Consider the following 24,677-nt stretch of genomic DNA (forward strand, 5'->3'; position numbering starts at 1 on the left):
ACATGACACCGACCTAGGAATCCGACCCTAATACCAACCCCCGACCTGATGCTGACCTAGGATCCAACCTTAATACATACCCTTAAGCTTGAGACCCAACCTCGAGACCTATTTCCTATACCTTGCCCCGAGAACCAACTCTGACCCCAAGATCCAATCCTGACCCCGACATAATCAAGACCCTAAAACACCAACTCATAACTTGATTGAGTCTCGAATTGAAGTTGGAGGGTTGACCATGTGTCGATTCAGGTCTGATCCTATGTTAGTTTGGAGTCAGATTCTCAGGTTGGGGTTGGATCACAATTCAGGGTTAGGTCCCTAGTCAAGGCAAGTCTCGAATAGAGAGATTTCAAGTCAAGTTCCAAGTCAATTAGGGGCGGAATGGATTGCATTACGATGTAGTAGTTGAGGGGCTAAGAGTAGGGGGCGTTTGGGTAGATTAGGTGGTGAGGTTGAAAAGAAATTTAAAAAATAATTTTTCTGCTTTTGATAGGAAAGTCATTTTTCTTATATTGAAGAAATTAAAATACTTTCATTAAAAAATATTTGAGTCAATCAAATATGAAGAAATTAAAAAAAAAAAAAATTCTTCCATATTGAACACATCCTGAATGCCACCTTTTGAATTACATGCTTATAGAAAAATGAAAAAAAATAATCATAATACCTAAAAAAAAAAAAATTCTTCCATATTGAACACATCCTGAATGCCACCTTTTGAATTACATGCTTATAGAAAAATGAAAAAAAATAATCATAATACTAAGAATGATAGACGAGAAAGAATTTATATCTTATTAGATTTTAAATTTCTAAAATGCAACATGTGTCACTACTCACTAGTTATAATCAATTTTGGCCAACAATAAGACCTTAACCAAATCAAAAAAGAAAAAAGGCATCTTATATAAGTTTTGGTGAATGGCATCCCAAAAAGCTTAACACTTTTCATCCACAGCAAAGGATAAGAATAAAAAATGAGAAAAAGTATCTCCTGATTTAATTAACAAATAACAACAACAATAACCCAATGAAATTCCACAAAATGAAATCTGGAATTTAATTAAGAAATACTTAATAATAATTTATTCTTTGTGATACACTTTCTTTTTTATCAAAAAAGTAATGTTACATTTCTATAATTAAAAATACCTTAATTTTTTTTATTTTTACCTGATATTCAAAGCCCGCATTAAAAAGAATACCTTAACTTTAATTATTATTATTTATATCTTTAATAAAATATTTATATAAATAATGGAGTCACATAAATTAGTAGTAATAAACAAAGTAATATAGTAATGAAAATGATACTAGTAATTAAAAATAGTTTGAAGTATTCTTTGAGGATAAGGCAATTGGAGTAGTACTGCTTTAATCAACCACTTGAAGGGACGGCCAATGATTAGAAAAAGAAAGGGAAAAGGTAATGCGCTTTTATTAACCTTTTTGGGGACCCTACTTGATATCACATTCTTACCCATATAGTATACGGTAAGCAAAAAAGACAACTACTCCCCACCATCACCAAATCTTTACATTCAAAGAATAAAAAAAGAGTTTTTGAGTATTTACTTTGTTTTCTAATATTTGCTTCGTTTTTAATTTGTTTGTTGGACTTAACATAAAGTTAAGAAAAAAGAAAAAAAAAATTGAATTTCATAATCTTAAATTAAAGATAGGGAAAAGGGTCTAAATATCAGCCTGATATTTAATAAATTTCTCTGCCTATATTTCTACCCATAATTTATTAAATATTGAGTCGACGGATAGAATTAAAATACGTGTGTATGAATGTTGGTATAAAGGATATATACGCTCCACAATTTGGATGGTAAAGACTAGTATGTTGTAATAGTATAACTAAAGATATATGCATACCATTTACGATAATTCAAGGAATGTATTTGTCCTTTTTCCTTTCTCTAATCGCCCAACTTTATTTCCTCAACTAATAAAGGTCATGTTAAGATATCAATCAAAATCAAATAAATAAATTAAAATTTAAAAGTATAAAAATACCATAATAAGATATAAATCTAATAAGTGAAAGCTTCAATAAAAAGTCATTGGACATGGACAGAAAATTATTTTAAAGCATCAAATTTATGAAGTTGTTAGTTTGTTTGAGATATAAAATTATATTTTGTCACCGCCATTTCTAATTTAATTTCTAGTCTAGTCAAATAATACGATAACGCCTATAGGCGTGGTTATTTTATGTGCGTTTGACAATGACACCACCTATCAAATACAGTAGATTTTGTTTGGTAAGGGCATAACAAAGTCTTTGGTTGTTTACCAAAATCCAAAGATCGAATAGTTAAAAATGGGATCTACATTCGTATTAACCATTCTATTTGATCTACCTTTTCAGAGAAAAAAAAAAGAGGGGATTTTTAATAGATTGCGTATTGATCGGTTCGATTTGATTTTAAAATTTCTCGATTCGATTTATCAATTATTGATTTGTAGACATGCTAAATCGTTATAGAATCATGAAGGTATCAGCATATTGGTTATCAATTTATGGTTATTTATTATTATTAATTCGATTATCGATTTAACCGTTAAGATTTGACATCAAAAAAATCATTGAATATATTTAGAAACAAGATAGCTAACCAAAAAAACCATGCATATGAGTTGAAAGATTTCATTTGGCTCAAAAGCAAATATCGACACCATATAGAATAATCAATAGCTTGAGACAGTCAGAAATAAAAGTATAAAACTAAATCTTACGTCAAGGACTTATACGGAATGATATAAATATAATTTACTAATTCACTACTGAATTATCACTTAATCTTTTAAGAAAAATCTCAAATCATTAAGAATTGATAACCTGATATAAAAAAAAATCAAAACCATTACCAAAACCACTAAATCAGTAACCCATTACCAATAAACCAATAACTTTTTCGATTCAATTTTCAACAACACTAATTTCAACAATCACAAAATTGTAACAATAATTAAAAAGTCAAACCAGAAAAAGGGAGGAATTGTGACCTTGACATTAGTGGCTTTGTTGAGACGAAATTATTAGCATGTATATCAAGTCAATTTCTACATGTTGGTTGGAGGACCTTTGAGAATAGTTTGCTTCGTAATTAAGAAACCAGAAGTCCCACTTTTTTGGCGTGTGGTTCTTGAAACATGTTACAGAGATTCATTATCAAGATTTTTCTGGGGACTATTACTTTTAAAACGTACCAAACTATAAAGTTTCATTAATATATCTTAAAGTAACTTGTACAATCATCTCCACAGAAACATAAGGCAGACAATGACAGTGATGTGATTTCAGTTTAGAGCAAAAAAAGATCAGTTAATTACTATGTTTTACAAGAAATATGCCCACGATCGTAGAAAGCTAATCTCCTTTTGACTAGTCATAATTACAGTTTAATTTCCCCTGTTACAATTGGACGTATACTGAATGATCAAATTTAGATATCCCGTTACACCTTTTAAGCTTGGCCAATCAGTTTATAGTTAATCATGAGTTAGGACTCTCACTGTTTATCACACTCTTCTCTTGTACATAAAAAGAATTTTCCTGTTCAAAAGTTATGAATAGTTAATCCTAACCATCCCTAGCTAAATTCACATTTCGAAATATTTACGACACTTTTAGACACATTTGCATCAAGAATTAGAGGCAAAACGTCCATAGCTGGAAAGAGTATGAAAACGCATACAGCAAAAGTAGGCAAACTATAGAGTTCCTCGTCAGAGTTTTCACACTTTCATTAGGGAGACATGTGCATGAGTAAAATGCAGCTAGCCTCGCAACTTATATTACTTCATTAAAGTACACACTGATCATTCTAGTTCTACATTTTAGACCCCTCGTCCACAGAAAGGAAAACAAGAAAATAAGAAGGGTTTGGAGAAAAAAACAGACCTGGGAGAATGCCCCGAGGACAATACTTCAGCATCAAAGGAAACAAGTTATACATTCAGCTATAGTCTCGCCCTATCATTCAACATATGATGCGATTGTCACCACAGTAGAGGACCTGCGAGAATTGTGACACTCTGCATTTGACAACTATAGCAGCATGCAAGGGTAAGTTTGTATGCCTTCCATGCAGTGGCAGCCCCAATAAGAGTCCATTCATCCAAGTTGTTTAATTTTTCCGTTCTGCTTAAGTTATCCACCTGAGACTTGAACCACCTGCGAAATACAATCACATAACCGTATAATCCTCATGTATCCAGATCTAAGGCTTTTGACAGCATCTCTAATTTCACCAAGTAGTGGATCATCAGAATGTTTCGCGGGAACAGCTAGAGCTGCAAACTGGGATGGAACAACTTCTGAAGGATAGACTCCTCTGTCAGAAAATCCTCAGAATGTCAGTAACTTGTGAGACACAATGAAGATGTTGTCACATATCAACAAGAAGTTGGTGATAATCTTATGAAAGAGTTGATGAAAAGCAGAATTCACTACCAATCAACACAACCTATATGATCATTGAAAAATTACTTCCATTAGAGCAAACAGTTCTGACTAAATTACCAGTAAGGAGGTCTGAGGTAATAAATGATATATATGCAGAACTTCAGACAAATTTTGGACATGGCAAGATAAGATATATGTTCTAAATCGATGTATTTGTCCTGCCACATGTGGTCACTAGTGCACCTTAATTGCTTGATTTAATTGTATGCGTGCATTTACAGTTGCATGCGCCTCAAATGCACCACTTTATCCGATCTTGACAATATTTAGATGTTCCAACCATACGGTTTCCTACATCTGAGATAAGCTAGCAGTTTAAAAACCACCATACTAAGGAGAGTGACTAACTAATGTTTTTAAACAGCCTCTCTATCTCCATGAGGTAGTGGTAGGGTCTGCGTACACTCTACCCTACTCAGACCCCACTTGTGGGATTTCACTGGGTATGTTGTTGTTGTTGTCTAAGAAGAGAAGACTGGAACTAATGGAGCATTATTATGTTCAGATCATACATCAACTCTCCTGTTTCAAAAAATGATACACAAACAACCCGTGCTCTCCGTGTTTCTAACCGGGACAGAGAAACCAGACAAGAAAAATCAAGACCAGATAGATTGGTTTGAAAAAACAGCTTAAATGATTTCATTGTGCTCGTCTTATCACCTATGAGCAGCAACCAACTTATCAAACTATTTTCAACATTGAGTTCGCTTTCTTCTTTCTGGCTTTGAGAACTAAAGGGACAGTTATAATGCACAGTATAAGATAACTTATCCTGCAGGAAACATGACAAACATGAACTATCTCATACACTATCTTGTGAAAGGTGAAAGTAAAAGATACGAAGTCGTATAAACATAAGGACTGTACCTATTCAAGCATGATACGTCTAGTGTCAGCTTCACCTTCTTGCCAGTAGTAAAATTCATAAAATGAAGCTGCAACTCAAGTTTCTCAACTGCAAACGTGAAGTCAAGTGTTAGGTACAAAGATGCCCCATGCTTATACCACCAAAATAGTTTAAAATATCTGTCAATAGCAATGACTACTAAAAACTTACTCCAAAAGGATAAATTTACTGTTTATTGCAGAAGACTTTAACTTCCGATAAATTGCAGTAAAAGTAAAGGCATGGAGTGCCCAGGTGTCATCTAGGCATGAAATTCATCTGTCTATCAATCCTAAAGTATGATATAATTCACAATTCCCCCCTTTTTTGTGATAAAAACACTAAAGAATCATGCAATATAACCATGCTGCCGAAGATGAGAATTAACAGTATTCATCTCCAGGGGACAGCAAAGCTGTCGTTACCAGTCACTTATCTCCAATTTTCTTACTACATTTCCATGCTAGAAACCTCATATATGAAATGTAGTGTGTAAGAGGAGCTCAACAACTTGAGAACATGAAAAATGACAAGAATCATCAGAAAAGCATAACTAGAAATACAAAAAGGATGTGCAACAAACAGGCGGCATAGCCTGATGTGAGGCTTATAAGACAAGAGAAGGAAAACTTTTAAGGTGGATGAAAAGAATAACAAATAGCCCCTTGAAAGGAAAGAGACACAAAGGAAATGACAGAATACATCAACAACCCCTTAAACTTGCCATTAAATTTCTCATAGACACTCGAACTATGGCGTGTCCTGATTGAGCACATGAACATATGATAAAGTTCTCTTATTAGACACTTCCAACTCAGAATTTGAAAAAGCTTTTGCGCATGTTCTCAAGCGTCCATTACGCAAATAAGTTAACCACTTAAAATATCCCGCCTTCTTTAATTGTATGCATTAACCTCAATAAGCCGAAAACCTCATGCATGTTCCAAATGATGCTGATGTGTATAATTAAAAGAGACAATTTATGTTATTGACTTATTTACATAATGGGCACTTGTAAACGAGCGCAAAAACTTTTACAAAATATGAGTTGGAGGTGTCTAATAGGAACACTTTATCATGTGTTCAGGTTCATAATTGGGAACATGGCATAGCTCGGGTGTCTAAATGAAACTTAATCGCAAGTTTACGGGGCTATCAATGTATTCAGCCAAAGAAATTGTTAATCTAAAATTCAACTAAAACTAAATAGGACGACAGAATGAGTCTTCCCACAACAATACCTTTTGTGACCAAACATGCAAGACACACAACAACAACAACAACATACCCCTAATCCAACAATATTAAAATATTGCATAACTGAAATAAAATATATACACTGTTCTGTTTTAATATCTACACTGTTCTGTTTTACATTAGACTTTTTATTTTAGAAAATCCAACATGTTTAACCATTCCATTTATGATATATTCTATGAAACTTCTGCAAATTTCAGGATTTTGCAGTAATAATCTATTCGAATATTCTCTCGAATCAGCTTTACACAGATTATTTTATTTTCACACCATAGATATAGCACGTTAAAATTCCATACCTAGTCAAATAGTGTCAGATAATATAGAGCAGAAGGAGCAATTAAACAACCTCAAACACTAATTCTAAATTACTGAAATTACAGCAATAAATAACCCTAAAATAATTGTCAGCAAGCGCTTGATGTTAGAGGCCTAACTGCAAACAGATATCATAAGTAGAAGTCAGCAGGTGGGGTGAGAAATGAAAGAAAGAATCCAACAACAATACCAGTTGGAGCGGAAAAGGTAATATCAGCCAAGTTACGGAACTGTGTTTGTGCCTTTTGCACCTCTGCGACCACATCAAGGGAGTTGCCTAAAAGGGAACGGGTAACCTGCACATATTATCAATATACTTATATCAATCCCAAGAAGCTTGAAGTGTCTAGGCAGAATTCAAAAGGTAGCTCAGCAAGGTTCACTATAAAAGATTTCTTTTAAAGCGCAAGTTGTTAATCGAAGTACTAAGACAGTTCCGGACATGAAAAACATCAGTGTTTGAGAATCGTTTTACTGATAGTTCCTCATTTGCTGCCCAACAATTAATGGCCCAAAATAAGTCTTCCAGTGGATTTTATAGTTATTTGTGCGGGAATATATCAATTGCTTCAGCATCTTTTTTGCTAAGCTTCAAAAGCAGCAGACGTAATAGGCAGACATGTGATTTCAATATTTGAACAATGTCGTGGATGTTGACTTGGGTGTTAGAAAATGGGGATGAGTTGGGATTGATATTAAAGCAAAGAGGGAGAATTTTGAAGTTTAAAGATTAAATAGGCTACAAGTCTATCGCAGTTAGCGCGCCCATTGCATGGAAGCTAAGGGAGTCTCACCATGGCATGGATAATGCATGGACATTTTATGGTGAGGAGGTTTCAGCGCACAGGGGCAGCACATTTCATCCCAGTCGTGTGACTAATGCATGAAGATCACCTGGTAGTCACAGCATGACACGAAACAGAGTATTAATGGGGGAGTTCAAGAAAATAGCCCAGCTCAGTCTGGCTCTACTGTGAGTCTTAACGCGTGAAGGTTGCCTAGATGTCGACCAGATCAGGCATTAGCCTCACTGCGGCGTTACCCAAGGAAGTTTGTTGTCAAGGCAGCTTAATGGGCAACCATCAAACAACTAAGGCGTGAAACTTGTCTGGCAAGCCAAGCAACTTGCTCATTACCCATGCTGTGGCCCAAACCCATATGCCATGGCATGAAACCTCAATCACTATAAAACGAGTTTCAAGATTTTGTACCAAGACTCAACTCATGAATTAGGGGACACATTTTGGAGAGAAATTTCACCCTAAGACTTGATCAAACAACAAAGGTAGGATCAGTAATGAGTAATTGGGATATTTAATACTCATAAATGCTAGCCCTTCAAAAACCTGTTCTTTGTGCTTAGATTGCTAAAAGAAACCAAGTTCTTCAAAAGTACAAGAGTTGGGATTTTGAACCTTTTAATGTAATTTCTCCACCTTGGCTCGATAAATTAGAATCAATGTGATATGGGTAGACTATGTAATATGTAGGGTAAGTTATTTAATGGAGAGTGGTGCTCACCTCAAGGGGTATTGATGGTGGTTAGTGAATGGAGAAATTTGAAGTAAGGAGTTGGTGGTTGTAATGAAAGACCATAAATGATCAAAAAAGTCGTTAATGGACTATCGAAATGGTGGAAATGGGATGGATGAGTCAAGACCTCACCCTTAGTCATGTAAACATGGTTTGATGGTCTAGGTCTTTGTTAGAGTGGGTAAAAAGTCTCAGATTGGTTAGGGAATGGACTAATGGTCTCCTCATATGGACTTGGGCAATCCTCCCCTCATGAGCTAGCTTTTGAGGTTGAGTTAGGTCTACGTGTCATATCTTTACAGTCTTAAACCCAATAGTTGAAATTGAACTAGATAAGCCTTGAATGACATGTTTAGGCCTTTATGTATGTAGATTGAACTATGTAAACCTTGAATGAGATGTTTAGGTCATATCACATGCTGGCCTGATTCTTTTTCAGAGGCCAAGCAAGTGGAAGGATTTTTAAAAGGATAGCGGTGAGACTCGAACTCAGGAACTTTAGTTGTTCTGATACCATATTGAAGTGTATGATCATCCCAATTGTTAGAGAGAGCACATTTAAATTACTCAATTATGGGTTCAAATATAGCACAATTATACATGAGTTTGGCACAATTCGAAGCGACCTAGATCTCTCCGTATTTAGCTGACACTCAGGCTCTAATCTATGCATCTATTTGGTAATCTATGATAACAATACAGTTACCACTGACAGTGATCAAGAGAGCATTGACAGCTTGAAGCAATATCTCTTTCAGCAATTCCATAGCAAGGACATAACTATTTCCTAGATATTGAAGTAGCTCAGTCTATATCAAGTATTGTCATTTCACAATGAAGTATGCTCACGACATACTTGAGGAAACAAGGATGACAAATTGTAGACCTATCAATATCCTATGGATTTGAACGTTAAGCTTCTTCCAAGTCAAAGGGGACCTCTCAGAGAGCTGGGAGATACAAGAGAACAGTTGGAAAACTGAAATTTATCTGTATAACACGATCTGCTGTTTTGTTTTTAGAGAGTATCATCATTCAGTTTCTAGATTCTCCGTGTGAAGCTCACTGAGATGCAATAGTCTATTCTTCGGTTCTGCTCCAGGAAAAAAGGCTATTTTATGAGAATTAAGGACATTATTGGGTATACAGATGTTGATTGGGTATGGGTCTCCATCTAATCAACCTTTTTTCGCATTTTTCAAGAACACCATACCATGTAGCAATTGACTTGTATTAATTCACCAGAGGTAGTCCCAAATAAGTAGAAGGTAGAGTCCTACATTGCAGTCAAGAAAACTTGCTAACAGTTGAAGATTGTGGACCTCATTTACTGGAAACATTTGATTCTTATGCAGATTTATATGGAGGCCAGTGACTGCCTCAAAAAGTAACAAAATAAGGCCTCATTTGTTTTCATTCAGATTAAGGCGTCTGAATCTGAATGATTAAGATGTTGTCTCTAGATCTAAACATTGAATGATTAAGACTATTTATTTTTTAATATCTGAATAAGTATAATTTATCTAGTTTTAAATATCATAAATATATAATTTAAATAACAAAGTAATTAATCATTGATCTTTTCTCAAACCATATTAAAAAGAGGAAGTTGTTGGATTTTGTAATTGCAAGATCAAGAATGGAACGTACTTGTTGATGGTAGAATATCTACTCTCAATGCTCTTTTTTCTCTTTATTTTCTCACAGAAATCTGGGGGCTTTATTTCCACTTTGTTTGACTTAAGTTGTGGACATCTTGTTGGTATTTTTAAATCCTAATTTCGCAACTGAAAACTAGCATCAAAAATACAAAATAAAGATGGAGAATTGGATTCGAGAATACCCAAACGGGATTTGATAATTTACTGGTTCAACAGAAAAATATTAGGCTGATTGAACAATTTTGGGAATACCTAGTTCTACTTTGGCACTGCTGAACAATTGTTGGAGTATTGGGAATAGAGGTGGGGAGGAGGACTGGTGGAAGATCATTCCTGCCTACATTTGGTGGACAATGTGGAAAGAACGGAATGGTAAACATTTTGAAGGCCCTAGCAGATCTATCCAGAAAATTAGGATGAATTGTCTTAGCTTGTTCTTTTTTTGGTGTAAAGAGAATATGTGGGGGGAAGTAGGAGAGTTAGTGTATCGAATTGGCAATGTATAATTGTATAGGGTTTTGGGCAGGGGTTTAAGCACCCTTTCGATGCTTGTAAAGTTTTTAACTGAGCATCTTTTTCTAGGGTGGCTAAGTTTCTATTGAATAGAATTGTTATTTGTCTCAAAAAAAAAATATTAGGCTGATTGATTGATAGTTGAAAGAGATGAGGAAAAATACAGATGCTTTGAGGAAGAAAAAAAAAGAAAATAGAGTGTAAGTTTGCGAGAGAAATAAAAGCATGTATTTAAAGTCTGAATGGTGTCAAGACCTTTTCACATATCTTGTTCGGTCAGATGTATTCAGACCTATTAATAGATACTTTTAAGAAAAAACAAATGCATTTAATGGGCTTAGGTATGAATCATTCAAATTCAGACCCTCATTAAGTGCAAACAAATGATGCCTAAGTCTAAGAGAGTGCATCTGCTCTTCCTCAGCATCACATTAAATCAGTGAGTCATCTGCATAGAGGATGTGAGAAATCTCAAGTCTATCTTGACTCCTCAAGCCTGCTGAATATCCCCTAATCCAATTAAGTTCCATGCACCGTGAAGCATGTTGCCAAGGCTTTCCATTACAAGAATGTCTGAGACCCCAATAGCCCAATAGGTTTGAAAAAACTTGCTTGAGAGCCATTTACTAGAACCAACATCTTAGCTGCAGAAATACAGAAGTTTATCCATCTTGTCCATGTTGGTCCAAGACCCATGTTGCTTAACAGTTTCAAAAGAAAGCTCCAATGAATGTAATCAAAAGCTTTCTCTATCTCATTAAGAGTTAGATTGTTAGGATTTTTACATAAAGTCGGCATTCACTATTTACTTTTCTTAGCCGGTATACAAAGATTATACACATATTTTACATCGATTTAATATATTATACATCCACCAGATATTTTCAGTGTACACGATTGGGTGAGCGGCTATTTAGGTTAATTCTTCTAAATTGTTTCTATATGTAGAAACGTGTCATTCTTTTGGGAAAAAATAAAAAGAAAAGCGTGCAACATAAACTAGACAGGAAGAGTATCAGCTTTCACAAGATCCCAATTCTTCAATCTGCGCTTTCAGAGGGTTATCGAGTAAGTCTCAAACACAATACTTGCTAGGAGCCATATGTTACTAGGTAATTCAAGTTTGCATTTGATCCTCTACTTTTTTTCTTAGTACAACTATTCATTTTCTCTCTTCAGGAAGAGGGTTAGTCGTTACCTATTTCCTAAAGAAAATGGCACATGCAGCAATAACAATGTGTCCTTGTGCTGGGCAAATTACTGGGATGACACAAGCAGCTCACTTTACCTTATCGAAACTGTTGCCAATGTGAGAGAGGTGGTAATCTACATAGATATACAAAATCGTCTATTGTTGCTTTGGAAATAAATTAGTTTGTACTTTTTACCTGCATTTCTTGCGCCGGAGTCCTAGCACCAAATTTTTTTGAAATCTCAGCCTTTAACACAAATCTCAATGCAGCACAAGCATTGATATTTGGGAAATTCTACAGAGCCAAAATGTAGCACATCAAAATAAAACCAAGACTAGGAAATGAAATACAAAACAATTTTTCTCAGCATAATCATGACTTTTACAATTTTTCTCAGCATAATCATGACTTTTACCTTTGTGATTAGTACATCATTCAAATTGTTAGAGATGATGATATTTGGGTCTGGACCAACAGTCACCTTCAAACTGGAATTATCAAACATATAAAAATCTAGACGATCATGACATAGAGATAGAACAGAACTTTCTTCCAAAATGTTAATCGTGAAAAAAAATAGGAAAATTGTAAGAGAAACCTTTGAACCAGTAAATCAAGATAGTTGAGGATGACATCGTAATGGCCATTCCCTTTCCTCACATTCTGAATGACACACATCTTTAAAAAAAATGGTGTATGTTAGTGAAAGAAGAAAATAGCTTGAAGCATTATAACTCGGGACAGAGAAGACCTGCAAATCTTGACGTAGGAATCTACAACACGATCTCCTCATTAGTTGTTCCTTAACGGAAATGATAGTATCGGCACAATTTGGTTCCCCCTTAAGTTTCAAGGAAGAATGCAAAGATCCAGTCAAAGTTGCAACTTTTCTTTCTGAAATTTCCAAAGCCTCCTTGATAGTGGACACTTTATTATGAGGCACCTGCATTACCATAAACCGTCTGTACAGTACTTGAATCATAAAAAGAGCAAGTTGTCTAAGTCACTATTAAACTGCATCCCAGAACTAGATTAAATTGGCCATAGAAAGTACGACGAGTTGGACAGAGCAGAGGAACATAATGTCACAAACAAAATATACAAAAAACAATTTGCTAATATCAAGCATGTTATCTTTAATTTCTCAAACTTTTGAGTCCTCAAAAAAGAGAAGGCAAAAACATTTAATGATATCACATCATGAGCAAATGAAAAAAAAAGTTTAAATCCTTCCTCACACAGACTGCGCAGAGGATGATAAACTGTAAGATAATTGGTCTTAATGTCTTCATCATCCAAAGACAGAGAACTTGGAATGTGAGAAAAAATCTTGAATATTAGAAGGTATGAAGTGCTAACTAGTTATTCTAGAAGCATGGTCACACATAAAACAAGCTGATGTCTCTTGCCATCTTTCTGGTGTGCCACAATTAAATCTGATGAATAGACCTGACCTCCAGTCAAATCAGTAGATTATGAATATATGATGATTATGTACCTCATGCCCTCACAACATACAGAAGACAATCATCAACCGGGAAGAAAAAGGAACGAAAACCGATGATTGAGCCCTCATAACTGTAGAGTAGCCACATATACTGCTCAAGACAACTAAGAGCACTTGCACTGTCAATAAAACGGATGTCGAGCTACAACTATAGAAAGGATAATAACTTACATACAAAGTCTCAGACCAATGGCAATAGATCAATAAGTCAAGAAATCCATTTACAAGTTTTTAGTGATGGGCGAAATTCAGAAGTACAATTTACAGTTAATGACATAAATCTGCTCATAACATCAACAAATATAACCTAGCAACACCACCAAGTTTTCAGCTGAACGAGGAACACCAAGGATGGAGAAATAAATAATGGTCCTTGCAAATAAAATGATAAATTGAAAAGGAAAGTTTTCCTGCTAGCTTCATTCCTTATTGAACATTTCCTACACTTATAGACAGCAAATATAACCAGCACCTTAAAGTGTCCTCGAAGTGATCGGCACACCAGACAGCAGAGTATAATCAAAATTTGATTTCTATAAAGTACCTCCTGCAGAGCCCTGTCACAGGCTGATGAGCTCTCACTAGAAATTATATCACCCTGGGTGCCTCTTGATACAGTTACAGAATTATGAAGTGAATGATTGATCTTTGACATTTGAGACTTCTGAATTCCAGAATTCAAGAGTTGACATTTTTCCTGTATGCATTAGTGAATTGTGTCAAAAAAATGGCAACATGATCATAAAAATAGAGATTGACATAAATACTACCAGCAGTTTCTCCTTCTTCACAAGCCTCAAGTGAAACTTTGCTTTCTCATGTACAAGCTGACATAACAACATTATTGCTTCAACAGCTCTGTGTTATCATTACAAATTAGAGAGATGACAAACTTTCCAAGCACAGTAATCTGATGTCAAAATGAACGAACATCATTTATGTTGGAAAAATAAAGGTAAAACGAGATATACCTTTTCCCCTGAAAATTGGAAACTGACGTTTTCTGAAAAGATGAGGAAATCAATGTCAATAGCTATTAAAACTTCCTGTGGTGTTTAGAACAATGCATTTAACATTTGATCTATTATTATTTTGCTCTTCATTATTTCTGAAACATGACTCAATGTATCCCAAGAAAAGAAACCTGAGTGAGAATTTGACTGTGCAAAATATCGTATGTCTTTGCCTTCTGCATCCGGGTGACAATGTCTTCCACCATTTCAATCTACAGCAATTTATAAGCAAATAATGATGATGATTAGACAAAACAAATCAATATCTGGTTATTTTATATCTAGAAGCAAATTCCACCAACACAGACATTTCTAAAGCATATCTTGAAGTGAAAGGACTATACCGCTGGCATAGTAAGCCTCTCTTTAGGCAAAGATATCCACTCATCTGCCTTCATAAATTTGGAATTAATCTGCAAGGTAAAGAGGAAGCTTTTTCATTTCCCAGGCTCTCAAAAAAAACATGTGTCTTCCAGGCAAGTAATATAGAAAGACCATAAAGCAATCTTACATCTTTCCACTGTCTGAGTTCATCATGAACTCTGTGCATTTCTTTTCCACTATCATCAGGATTTCCCGAAGTTCCTGAATAATAACCAACCCCTCTCTGGAGTTTTGGGCTCCTATGAGACGTGATACTTTCATTTGTGTGTTCCATATCTCCAGATGTCAACTCTTCACTGTTTCTTTTATGAGCAGAAGAGTTTCTAGGTCTGCCAATAGATTGATTGGATCTAGGAGATTGCATCACTCTGTCTATCGAGAAACATGTAGAGTTGGATTGCGGCAGCGAGTGAAGCCCCTTTGCTGATGGACTTCGTGAAGACCTTCTTACGGGAGTCTGCAGAATATGGCTTTATAAGTACGAAGTGAATAATGTATGCACGTTGCAAAGTTCCAACCAAAAAAGGTACCAAAAACTCATTCAGCAAGCGTGTGCATAGAAGCCACAATAAGGATTTAGAGTTACTCCCTCCATCCCAATTTATGTGGCACCTTTCGGATTTCGAGATTAAAACAAGTCTTTCTTTGACCGTAATTTTATCACATCTTTTAAATACCTTGAATTATCAATTATTGTGACTTTTAGTACTTTTTACGTATTTTTCAAATATGTAAATTTTATTTCAAAAAACTTATAGATTTCATGGCCAAATTTACAGTCAAAATATTGACTCTCGAAATTCGAATTGTGCTACATAAATTGGGCTAGAGGGAGTATAAATTAAATGAAACACCAAATTCATAATTGAAAAGAAGATCCAGTCATGTCCATGTTCACATATCAGTTTCAATATTCTAAAATTAACAAAAAAGGAAGAACAATTTCCAAAGACAGTAGCTTCTTTAAGGAATAAAGGACAACACATTGATAGAAGAGAATAAAATGGAGGTGTAAAATAACCATAGGGAAGTAGTAAATAAGCAAATTATCATGGCTCATGTAGGGGACAGGTCTGCATACTGACACTAAAACATAGTTAATGATGGGTGTAAACAACACGTAAGGGAATAGAATAATGTACTAACCTTTTCAACTACCCACAATTCTAAATTCTGAATAGAGGAAGAAGCAGCACAAGCAAAAGAAGACTGATTTCGCTCTCGGGGATCAATTTCAGGTTTAGGGAGGCCTGTTTCATACTGAATATTCCCATCTAATATTGCTGACGATAGATGAGAGCTCCCATCCCTGGAGATTCTCGAGTCCTCATTGCTTCCCAGTTCATTAGTTTGATCAAGGAGTTTAGCTTCTATGCTATGTGTCTTGTCTGGTTGCCTTAACACTTTGCTGCCTTCGACAATTGAACCAGACTGCTCTTCAGTTAATGTGGATGAAGAATACCAGTTGCCAGCCGTTGCAGTCGCAGATGGTCCATCTGTCGCATTACTAATTGAAGATGCATTTTTTACTGGCCCAAAGCTTTTCAGATGTTCATCATCCAACTTTGATTCTTTAAAGGGGCTAGATTGATGTTCAGTCCACTTTGACTGCAAGGACTTTTCTGGAGTAAAAAACAATTTTTGAGCAATAGCAATCACTTCCCCCCGTCCTGAATAATCAACCAATGGGGAATCAGTTCTAGAAATCAGTGATATCTTCTGCCTGAGGTCATTTGGTGTAAACATGTCATTTTTCTTCCCTGACAAAGAAAACCTTGATGAAGACAAGGGGTCTGCAGGCTTCAACGGCTGATCCATTGGGAGAATACCAGCATCAAGCTGATTGAGAGATTTCCCCTGCTTTTCTGGACCAAAAGATTGTTCACATTGAATTACATCTTCACTGCTTGAAAGAGCCTTACTCCTACTACCACTCAGGGTGAACGTTTTTCTTTCACCCTCTTTCATAGTAGTACCTGAAAATTGCTCCTCTGTACAAGTCATAGAGGTATCCAGACATTTGACTCCCATATCTAGGTTCCTTTTCTTCAATATAGAATCCAAAGGAGGTGTTTTTGGAAATTCTAAAGCCCTAACGCTCATATTGGGGATTCTGTCACCACTGGAAGAAGAGAGTGCAGAAGCCTCAAGCCTCTCAAGTTTGGAAATGCTCTTCTGGAGGGATGCTGAACTTGTCCAAGGTCCTCTCTTTTCATTGCTCAAAAAGGAAATGGGATCTTCCAGGAAAGACACTGCCGTTAAATTTTGTTTGACAGGTGAAGGACTACCCATGACAATTAGTCTATGTATAGCTGGTGAAGAGGACACTAAATCCACCAACGGAGATTCCCCACCAGATGGGAACCCAAAAAATTCACCAAGCTCACCATTGTTACTACATAGGGCTTCACTATTTTCTACTACAGAAGCATCATTGACAGACTTATTATTTTCACCAAAATCCTGCAATTCAAAAAACGTAAAAACATGAAGTCAGTGCATTGGGAAAAAGCACAGCTTAAGCCTAACTTCCTAACTAGCAAAATCATTAACCATAACTATTTGACTGAAACAAATCACTCAGGAACATGGATCAAGCATATCTGTTTGACAGTTAAACAAGTAATTTAGCCCCAATTGGCATGTACAGGATTGTAAAACAATGCATCCCTAAACACATCAGCTACTTGACAATTCAACAAGGACTTTAGCTCCAACATGAAATGTACAGGACCGTAGAACACTACATCGATAAATAAGACACTAACTACCCATAGATTAACTTAATTGATTAACACACAAGAATTAAGAAACAATACAGAAGCACATGACCAGGTATTATAAATGCATTTGAAGATGCATGGGATTTCCATATGTAAAATATGACTGACATAGGAATCACTCTAACCATGTTAATCTGTCATATTTTAGTCTATGCAATTAGAGAATGAGATTCAGGGTCCAATGCACCTTTTGTTCTAAAAGAATTAGTGATGGCAAGTAAATGATCATATCTTATATTTGAAGTCGTCTTCTATCACCCATTTTATTGTCAAATAAACTCAGCAATCAGCATCTAGAACTTCAGAGCAGGAAACTCTACAGACATGAATATTATGTCAAATGGAAAATGATGAAGTATTTACATAGATGTAAACTAAAGAAAGGATTTATACACAAGCACCTACCATGTGGTATCCCAACTCCCACCATGGTGTAAACATAAGAATGTAACAGGTCGAGGCTATTGATTATGCATTTAAGCAACGGAATTAACAAACAATAAGTTGGGTACTTACGTTACTTAACTGCTTCGGTGACTGGTTTACTCTATCGTCATAATTATCCGGGGCTAGAACAGTGGATCTAAGTGATGAATCACCATCAACACTAGAAAGAAACTTATAACCATCATCTGTGTCGATTTTCTGGCATGAATGTTCAAGTGGCATATTAAGACTAACAACTGCATTTGCTTCTTGTTCTCCATTTCCACTTAAATCCTTCATTGTACTTCCAACCTCCATTTCCTTGCTTGTTGGTGACTTTGAAACACTGATATCTCCTGAAACAGAAACTGCATGCAATCTCCCTCGGCCTTCTGCTAAAAGAGCTTCTAAATCAGGAGAGAGTCTCCCGTAATCATATCTTCGCAAGTTTTCTCCAATCAAACTCATGTCACTCGAATCACTAATGCCACTAAAATTGGCAACGGGCATAGAAGATTGAGAAATTGGCTTATTGGCCATTGTCAGTTCCATGGAACTACGCTGACTGGTCTGTGTCGGTGTTTTCTCTTCGAATGATACTTCTGTAGGGGTCTTCAAGTCTATCCCTGAATCTGATCTAACAAATCTACGGAAGTGCATGGAGAAAGCTGTTGAATCCATAGTAATATCATGATTTTCGTCTGACGCTGCTGAATCTGATAGCCGGCCTGGCCTTATAAAATTGGGAGATACTGGGCCGAAAAAATTATCTTCTGCACAAAATGAAGGCCAAACAATACACTACTGTCAGAAACTCTAAAGGGTTCAACATTCCGATCAAATCGATATAATTATGTCTAATGGAACAGACCCCTCAAAACTGAAAATTTAAACCAATAGACCAAAAAATGGCTCTTTTCCTTATTTTTCTTTTATTTATTTTTTTTGATTAAGTAACATTTGTATTGTCAATCAGCACTTAGGTAGTGCTAAAAATCTTTACAACAGATCAAAGTATAGAAATATGACAAAGAGCTCCTAATCCTAGCATGACCCTAATACTTCTAGGATATTTTCTGCATCTATAGGAGAGTTCTATGTACACCAAAAACACAAAAGAAAAATACAATCTGTTTTAATATTCTGTATTGTTCTACTCCTATCTTCAAAACACCTAGCATTTCTTTCCTTCCAAATGGTCCACCATATACAGGCAAGGATGGTTCTCCAGTAGCTCCTGTTTTTAGCTCCCTTCCCAGCTTCTTCCCAACTAGATAGAGTGTCAACAATCTTGCTAGACATTGTCCTTTGTATACCTCTGAGAATGATGAAAATCTTCCATAGCTGGACAGTGATTCTGCAATGCAAAAACAAGTGTCCCACTGTCTCAGCTGACTCACCACATAAACAACAGTATGTAACTAAGATAATGTTCCTCTTTCTTAGATTTTCATGTGTCAAGACAGCTTCTTTTGCTAACAACCATGAGAAACATCCCACCTTCAAAGGTGCTTTGGTTCTCCAGATTTGTTTCCATGGCCATAAGGAATTTTGTCCCACTGTCAAGTTCAAAAATATGTACCCTGAACTTACTTTGTATGCCCCTTTGTTGTGCCCATTCCACCATAGTCTGTCCATCCCATTTTTTAGACCTTGAAAAGCTTCAATAATTTTGAAGAACTCAATTAGTCTAGGAACTTCCCAATCGTTCAAGTCTCTTCTGAAATTTAAATCCCAGCCTTGGGGTGCCCACATTTCAGCTACTGTTCTGTCCTGATGGATTACTAAATCAAACAGATCAGGGAACTTCTCTGCAGGACTCCAATTACCTAACCACCTATCTTTCCAAAAGATAGTTTTATTACCATCACATACACTAATGGTAGTGTGGTTAAGTAAAATAGGCCACCAGTTTCTGATAAATCTCTAAGCAGTGACACCATAAGGATTGCTTGCTTCTTTAGTCATCCACCCATCCAATTCTCCATACTTTATTCTGATCACATTTTTTCAAGAGAGTGTGTCTCATGGGTATATCTCCACAACCACTTCATTTTCAAAGCTTTACTTTGGTTCTTCAAAAGTTCAGATTTTTAATGCCAAGGCCCCCCAGTTTCTTGCTTGAGATGAGTTCTTTCCACTTGACTAAGTGATAACCTTTCCTGGTATTATTTCCTTGCCAAAAGAAGGATCTCCTGATCTTATCTAGCCTTTGTACTACCCCTGCTGGGATGGGGAAAAGGGTCAGCATGTAGGTTGGAAGAGCATCTACCACTGCATTGATCAAAGTGTATCTTCCCCCTCCCCCCCCCCCTCCCAGACAAGTATTGGGTTTTCCATCTTGATAACTTCCTCTCACACCTTTCCAGAACATAGTCCCAAATTCCCTTGGACCTTGATTTGGCTCCCAATGGCATCCCTAGATATGTAGACGGTAGGGTTCCAACTTCTCCTCCCAGAACTGAGGCCAAGAGATTAATATTTGGGACATTGTAAATGGGATAAACGTAACTTTTCTGCCAATTAATGTGCAAACCTAAGATGCCTTCAAAGAGTACTACGATTACTCTTACATATCTTAATTGTTCCTCTTCTGCACCACAAATAATCAAAGTATCATCTGCATATTGTAGATGTGTCACCTCCAGGTTTTCTCCACTACTTTTAGCCACTTCAAAACCAGATAACCAACCGTTGACCTTTGTTGTCTTAATCATGTTGTGAAGTCCTTCCATGGCTAGGACGAACAGAAAAGGGGACAGAGGGTCCCCTTGTCTTATTACACTTTGTAATGCAAAAAAACCTTCCGATGCTCCATTAATCGCTACTGAAAACTTTACAGTTTAGATGCAGAAACTGTTCCACTTCTCCACAAATCCCATTCTCCTGACAGTGTTGATTAGAAACCCCCAATTCACATGGTCATAAGACTTTTCTATATCCAATTTGCATAGGATTTCAGGCATCTTTTGTGAAATTCTTAAGTCTACTGCTTCATTAGCTATCAATAATGCATCCATAATTTGTCTTCCTTGAATAAAACCAGTTTGTCCATTACCCCTTTGATCCTTTCAGTCAACACTTTAGACAAAAGCTTATAGAAGCTGCCTATCAAGCTAATTGGTCTAAAGTCTTTTAATTCCTTTGCGCCTTTCTTCTTGGGGAGCAATGCAATAAATATTGCATTGAAGCTCTTTTCAAATATCTCATGTTCATAGAAATTGTGAAAGGCATTCATAATATCATGTTTCAGAAATTCCCAGCATTTGATGAAGAAGCCCATTGTGTATCCATCAGGTCCAGGGGCTTTATCTATAGCCCACTTCTTCAAGCAGTTGAGCACCGCTTTCTCCTCAAATTGGCTTGTAATTGTGCTTTTTCTGCTTCTAAGATTGTAGGACAGTTTATCATCTTACCTACTGGTCTCTATCTTTCTGTTTCTGTGTACAACTTCTTATAGAAGTGGATGATCTCCACTTTTACTTTGTCTGGCTCCTTCACTATCTCACTTTGTACTTCCAGTTGGTCAATACAATTACTTCTTTTTATGTGCATTAGCTGAATTATGGATGTCAACTTCTTTTAGCCACAAAACTCTGGATCTTTGCCTTAATGCAGTCTCTTTCATTCTTGAGTAGCTCTTCATACTCCAAGAAAGTATTTGCCTTTAATGCAGCCTCTTCCTCTGTTAGTGCTCTATTATCAATTATAAAGTCCAGAGTTGCCATCTTGTTTAACAAATTGGATCTTTGCAAAACCAGATTTCCTTTTTCTCCCTTACTCCACTCCTTGAGAAATCCTTCTGGATAACAAATCTATTATCATGTTCACACGCAAAAGCAGCTATCCTGATAGGAGATATCATAGAAATCCTTTCACAAAATGTGGCCCAATTTAGAAGGGCATTAAATGATATGATGCAAATAACATATAAAAATAGAGAGGAGACAAAATCCTAATTATTCAGTCTCTCAAAATAACAAGAAGTCAAGCCATAAAGATCATACATAAACTCTTCTTTTTTTTGGTGAAAGACAAACATAACCTCTTCCTATCTCTAGCATGAAGATGATAGGAACGTGCATGTTGTAATTGTACACTGTACACCAAATAGAGTACATTTGTAAGTTCTACAAACAAGGACGGACCCATGTGGTTGGTGAGGTGCCACGACACCTATAACCAAGGGCGGATCCACAACGTAACATTTGGGTTCACGTGAACCCAATAACTTTGTCCAAACTTCGTATATGTATTAAGAAATCTACTAACTATTTATAATTGTTGTCAAAGACACACTTAAGTTCTCAGACGAGATGCAAAACATGTTGAGCGCTTCGCTGGCTTAATGTGCGCTTGAATGTCGTCAAGGCTCTAAGATATACTTTTTCTTATCAATAAAGCTCTCCTAAAGAGGAGACAACAAGCAATTGATGTCACTTTATCGTAAAAAATCAATTTTCTTTGTCCATATATTTGTTCTTCATGCTTATTATTACGAGTCTTGGATCAAACATATATATGTTTGTATTTCTCTGGATTTGTGTCTTTTTCCATTGAAGTCCACACTTTATTTGCGCTTAAAGACCCAATGGACCTTAGTGTTTTTTCGCGCTTTTTTCTTTTGATAACACTAATAAATAATTGAATGGGAATCCAATGATCATTGTTCTATGTTAACTTGAGGTCGCTTTAGGAATCCATAAACTTCAAATCATAAATACGTCTCTATGTGTAACTTGGCAAATGATACAAAAAATATGTTAGATATGTTTTCAAACTTGGCTATAGTTTGAGCTGGCACCTACATTCAGATAAGAGGAATAGGTGCAGAGGTTGAGAGTGAACCTAAATGTTATTTTGGCAAGGAGCAAAATTTGAATCGGTGAAGCCCCTATTTTTCTTTATCCAAGAATAGTTGCAGAGGTTGAGAGTGACCCTAAATGTTATTTTGGCAAAGAGCAAAATTTGAATCGGTGAAGCTCCTATTTTTCTTTATCCAGGATTTCAATTAATTTTGTATACCTCTTTTTCTTTCTTTTATCATTATGCTCCTTTTCTTATACTGTTTTAGATCCACAGAAAAGGACCTAAAACACTTGAAATCCCATACATTAATCGAAGCCCCAACTTCTAACCAAATCAGAATTACCATCTTTCTAGTTGTAAACTATTGCTCCCTTTGAAACTCTAATTGATCAAATTAAAGATTCATTTCTTTTATTTATTAGATTCAAAATTTTGTGGATCGTTATGGTGTTCAATTTGATTTTAAAAAAAAATTGGTGTTTAATTCATGCTGAGAATGTTGTATGCATCAGCAGATAATATGAATTTACTTAGATTTGTTTTCCTAGACTTTTATTTGTGTTCAGTAATAATTTGTCCCAGAGAATCATAAGCATTTGCATAGGTAACATTTCGGTCAGAATACATTGTACTCTTGTGTTGCTTTTTCAATTAATTAGTATTTAATAAGATGACTTTAAATCATCATATAACTAGAATCTAGCTAAAACTGTACACATTGCTCTGAATGCACTGTTCTTCGTTTCATTTGTATGCTTAGTATATAATTTATGGTGAATGAAATTACTATTAAGAAAATGTGCGGAGATTCCATTATTTTTATCTATGGATCAGAAACCTATTAAACGAATCCGAAATAACCCCTTTCGTTTGCATTCTTCAAATTCTGGGTCTACCTTTCTACAAATCTCTAGCAACATCTTACATACACAAATGCACAGCTAGAAAAGGACGGAGAAAGAAAGCACTTGCCGTCATTTGAAGTAGCAGAACCAAAATTGCTGCCAGGAGAAGGTGATTCCTCAGGTCTTAAAAACGACCTAGGCAAGGCCATCTCATCATCCACATCCTCGTCCTCATCCTCATCATTTCCTTCGTCTCCATCTTCTCTATCCTCGTTGCGCAACCAGGACTCTTTGGGATCCTCCACCAATTGATCAAAACCTAGGTTCACCTCTTCACGTTCACTGTTATTTTCAGCTTTGCCGGAGAGGTTCGGAGGGGTTTCGTACTCTTCATCACGGTCGAAGAAGTGTACAGAAGTCATCTCCGCAAAGCTCACTCTTCGAGCTCGCTTCCTTTGCATCGCCATGGTGGTACTGCCGTCCGAGTTCTCTGCGTTGTTGTTGTTGTTGTGGATTTGCCGACGGTCCTCACTGGTGCCGGCGGCGGCGTCAGTCGTCGGCGCTGACATGGTTAAGAATTGGGATGTGGATTTTCAAAATTTTGAAATTACTGTGAAATTCATTGCAGTCTGGATATTAGGGCTCGTTTGTACTACACTCATCGGAGGCAAATGAGTGTATCTTCTTTGTGCGGGAAAGGCAAAACGTATTCCGTTTAAAATACTCACATTTTTATAACTTCTACATTTATCATTGACTTTCCTTTGAAACCATATCTATTTTAAGTTAAACTTTTATTTGAATTTTTCGAGTTATTCTTTCTAATAAATATGAAACTTTTACCAGGCTATCAAAACTTCTCAATTCTCATATTATCTTGCTGGATGAAGAAATTTTAGGTCATAGAATATAATAAAAGGTATTGATTTAATAAATCACATATCTCTATATTCTTTTTATAAAAATATTTTGTGATAACTTGTTATTACAAATTTTATACATAAAAAAAATTCTAAAGATTCACTGATCCAATAGTTCGATAATAATAATAACTAGTGAATCTTTA

General features: G+C 35.9%; 1 protein-coding gene across 2 annotated transcripts; it reads right to left on the reverse strand.

Annotated features, from left to right (window-relative positions):
- Nucleotides 1-3,747: 3,747 nt before the first annotated feature.
- Nucleotides 3,748-24,347, reverse strand: LOC129892090 (uncharacterized). Of its 2 annotated transcripts, XM_055967635.1 has the most exons (16): nt 23,739-24,345; nt 18,048-18,730; nt 15,895-17,211; nt 14,876-15,205; nt 14,709-14,777; nt 14,496-14,576; nt 14,323-14,354; nt 14,122-14,209; nt 13,896-14,048; nt 12,596-12,787; nt 12,443-12,522; nt 12,260-12,332; nt 12,040-12,138; nt 7,135-7,240; nt 5,351-5,438; nt 3,748-4,349 (listed from the first exon to the last, which is right to left on the reverse strand). In XM_055967635.1, exons 1-16 carry the CDS (start codon nt 24,178-24,180, stop codon nt 4,166-4,168), a joined length of 4,017 nt encoding a protein of 1,338 aa, XP_055823610.1. In that variant the 5' UTR covers nt 24,181-24,345; the 3' UTR covers nt 3,748-4,165. The 2 variants fall into 2 exon arrangements, 1 of the variants encoding a protein (XP_055823610.1); XR_008767259.1 differs by lacking the exons at nt 3,748-4,349; nt 5,351-5,438 and adding an exon at nt 11,850-11,949 and having other exon boundaries at nt 7,141-7,240; nt 23,739-24,347.
- Nucleotides 24,348-24,677: the final 330 nt, after the last annotated feature.

The sequence above is a fragment of the Solanum dulcamara genome, chromosome 6, assembly GCF_947179165.1.
Source record: "Solanum dulcamara chromosome 6, daSolDulc1.2, whole genome shotgun sequence".
NCBI lineage: Eukaryota > Viridiplantae > Streptophyta > Magnoliopsida > Solanales > Solanaceae > Solanum > Solanum dulcamara.

Coding starts and splice junctions, on each gene's coding strand:
- LOC129892090 (XM_055967635.1), bottom strand. CDS start 24,180: ATGTCAGCGCCGACGACTGACGCCGCCGCCGGCACCAGTGAGGACCGT. Junction 15,206..15,894: donor AATTGTGGGTAGTTGAAAAG/GTTAGTACATTA, acceptor CATATTCTGCAG/ACTCCCGTAAGAAGGTCTTC. Junction 5,439..7,134: donor TACCTTTTCCGCTCCAACTG/GTATTGTTGTTG, acceptor TCACGTTTGCAG/TTGAGAAACTTGAGTTGCAG.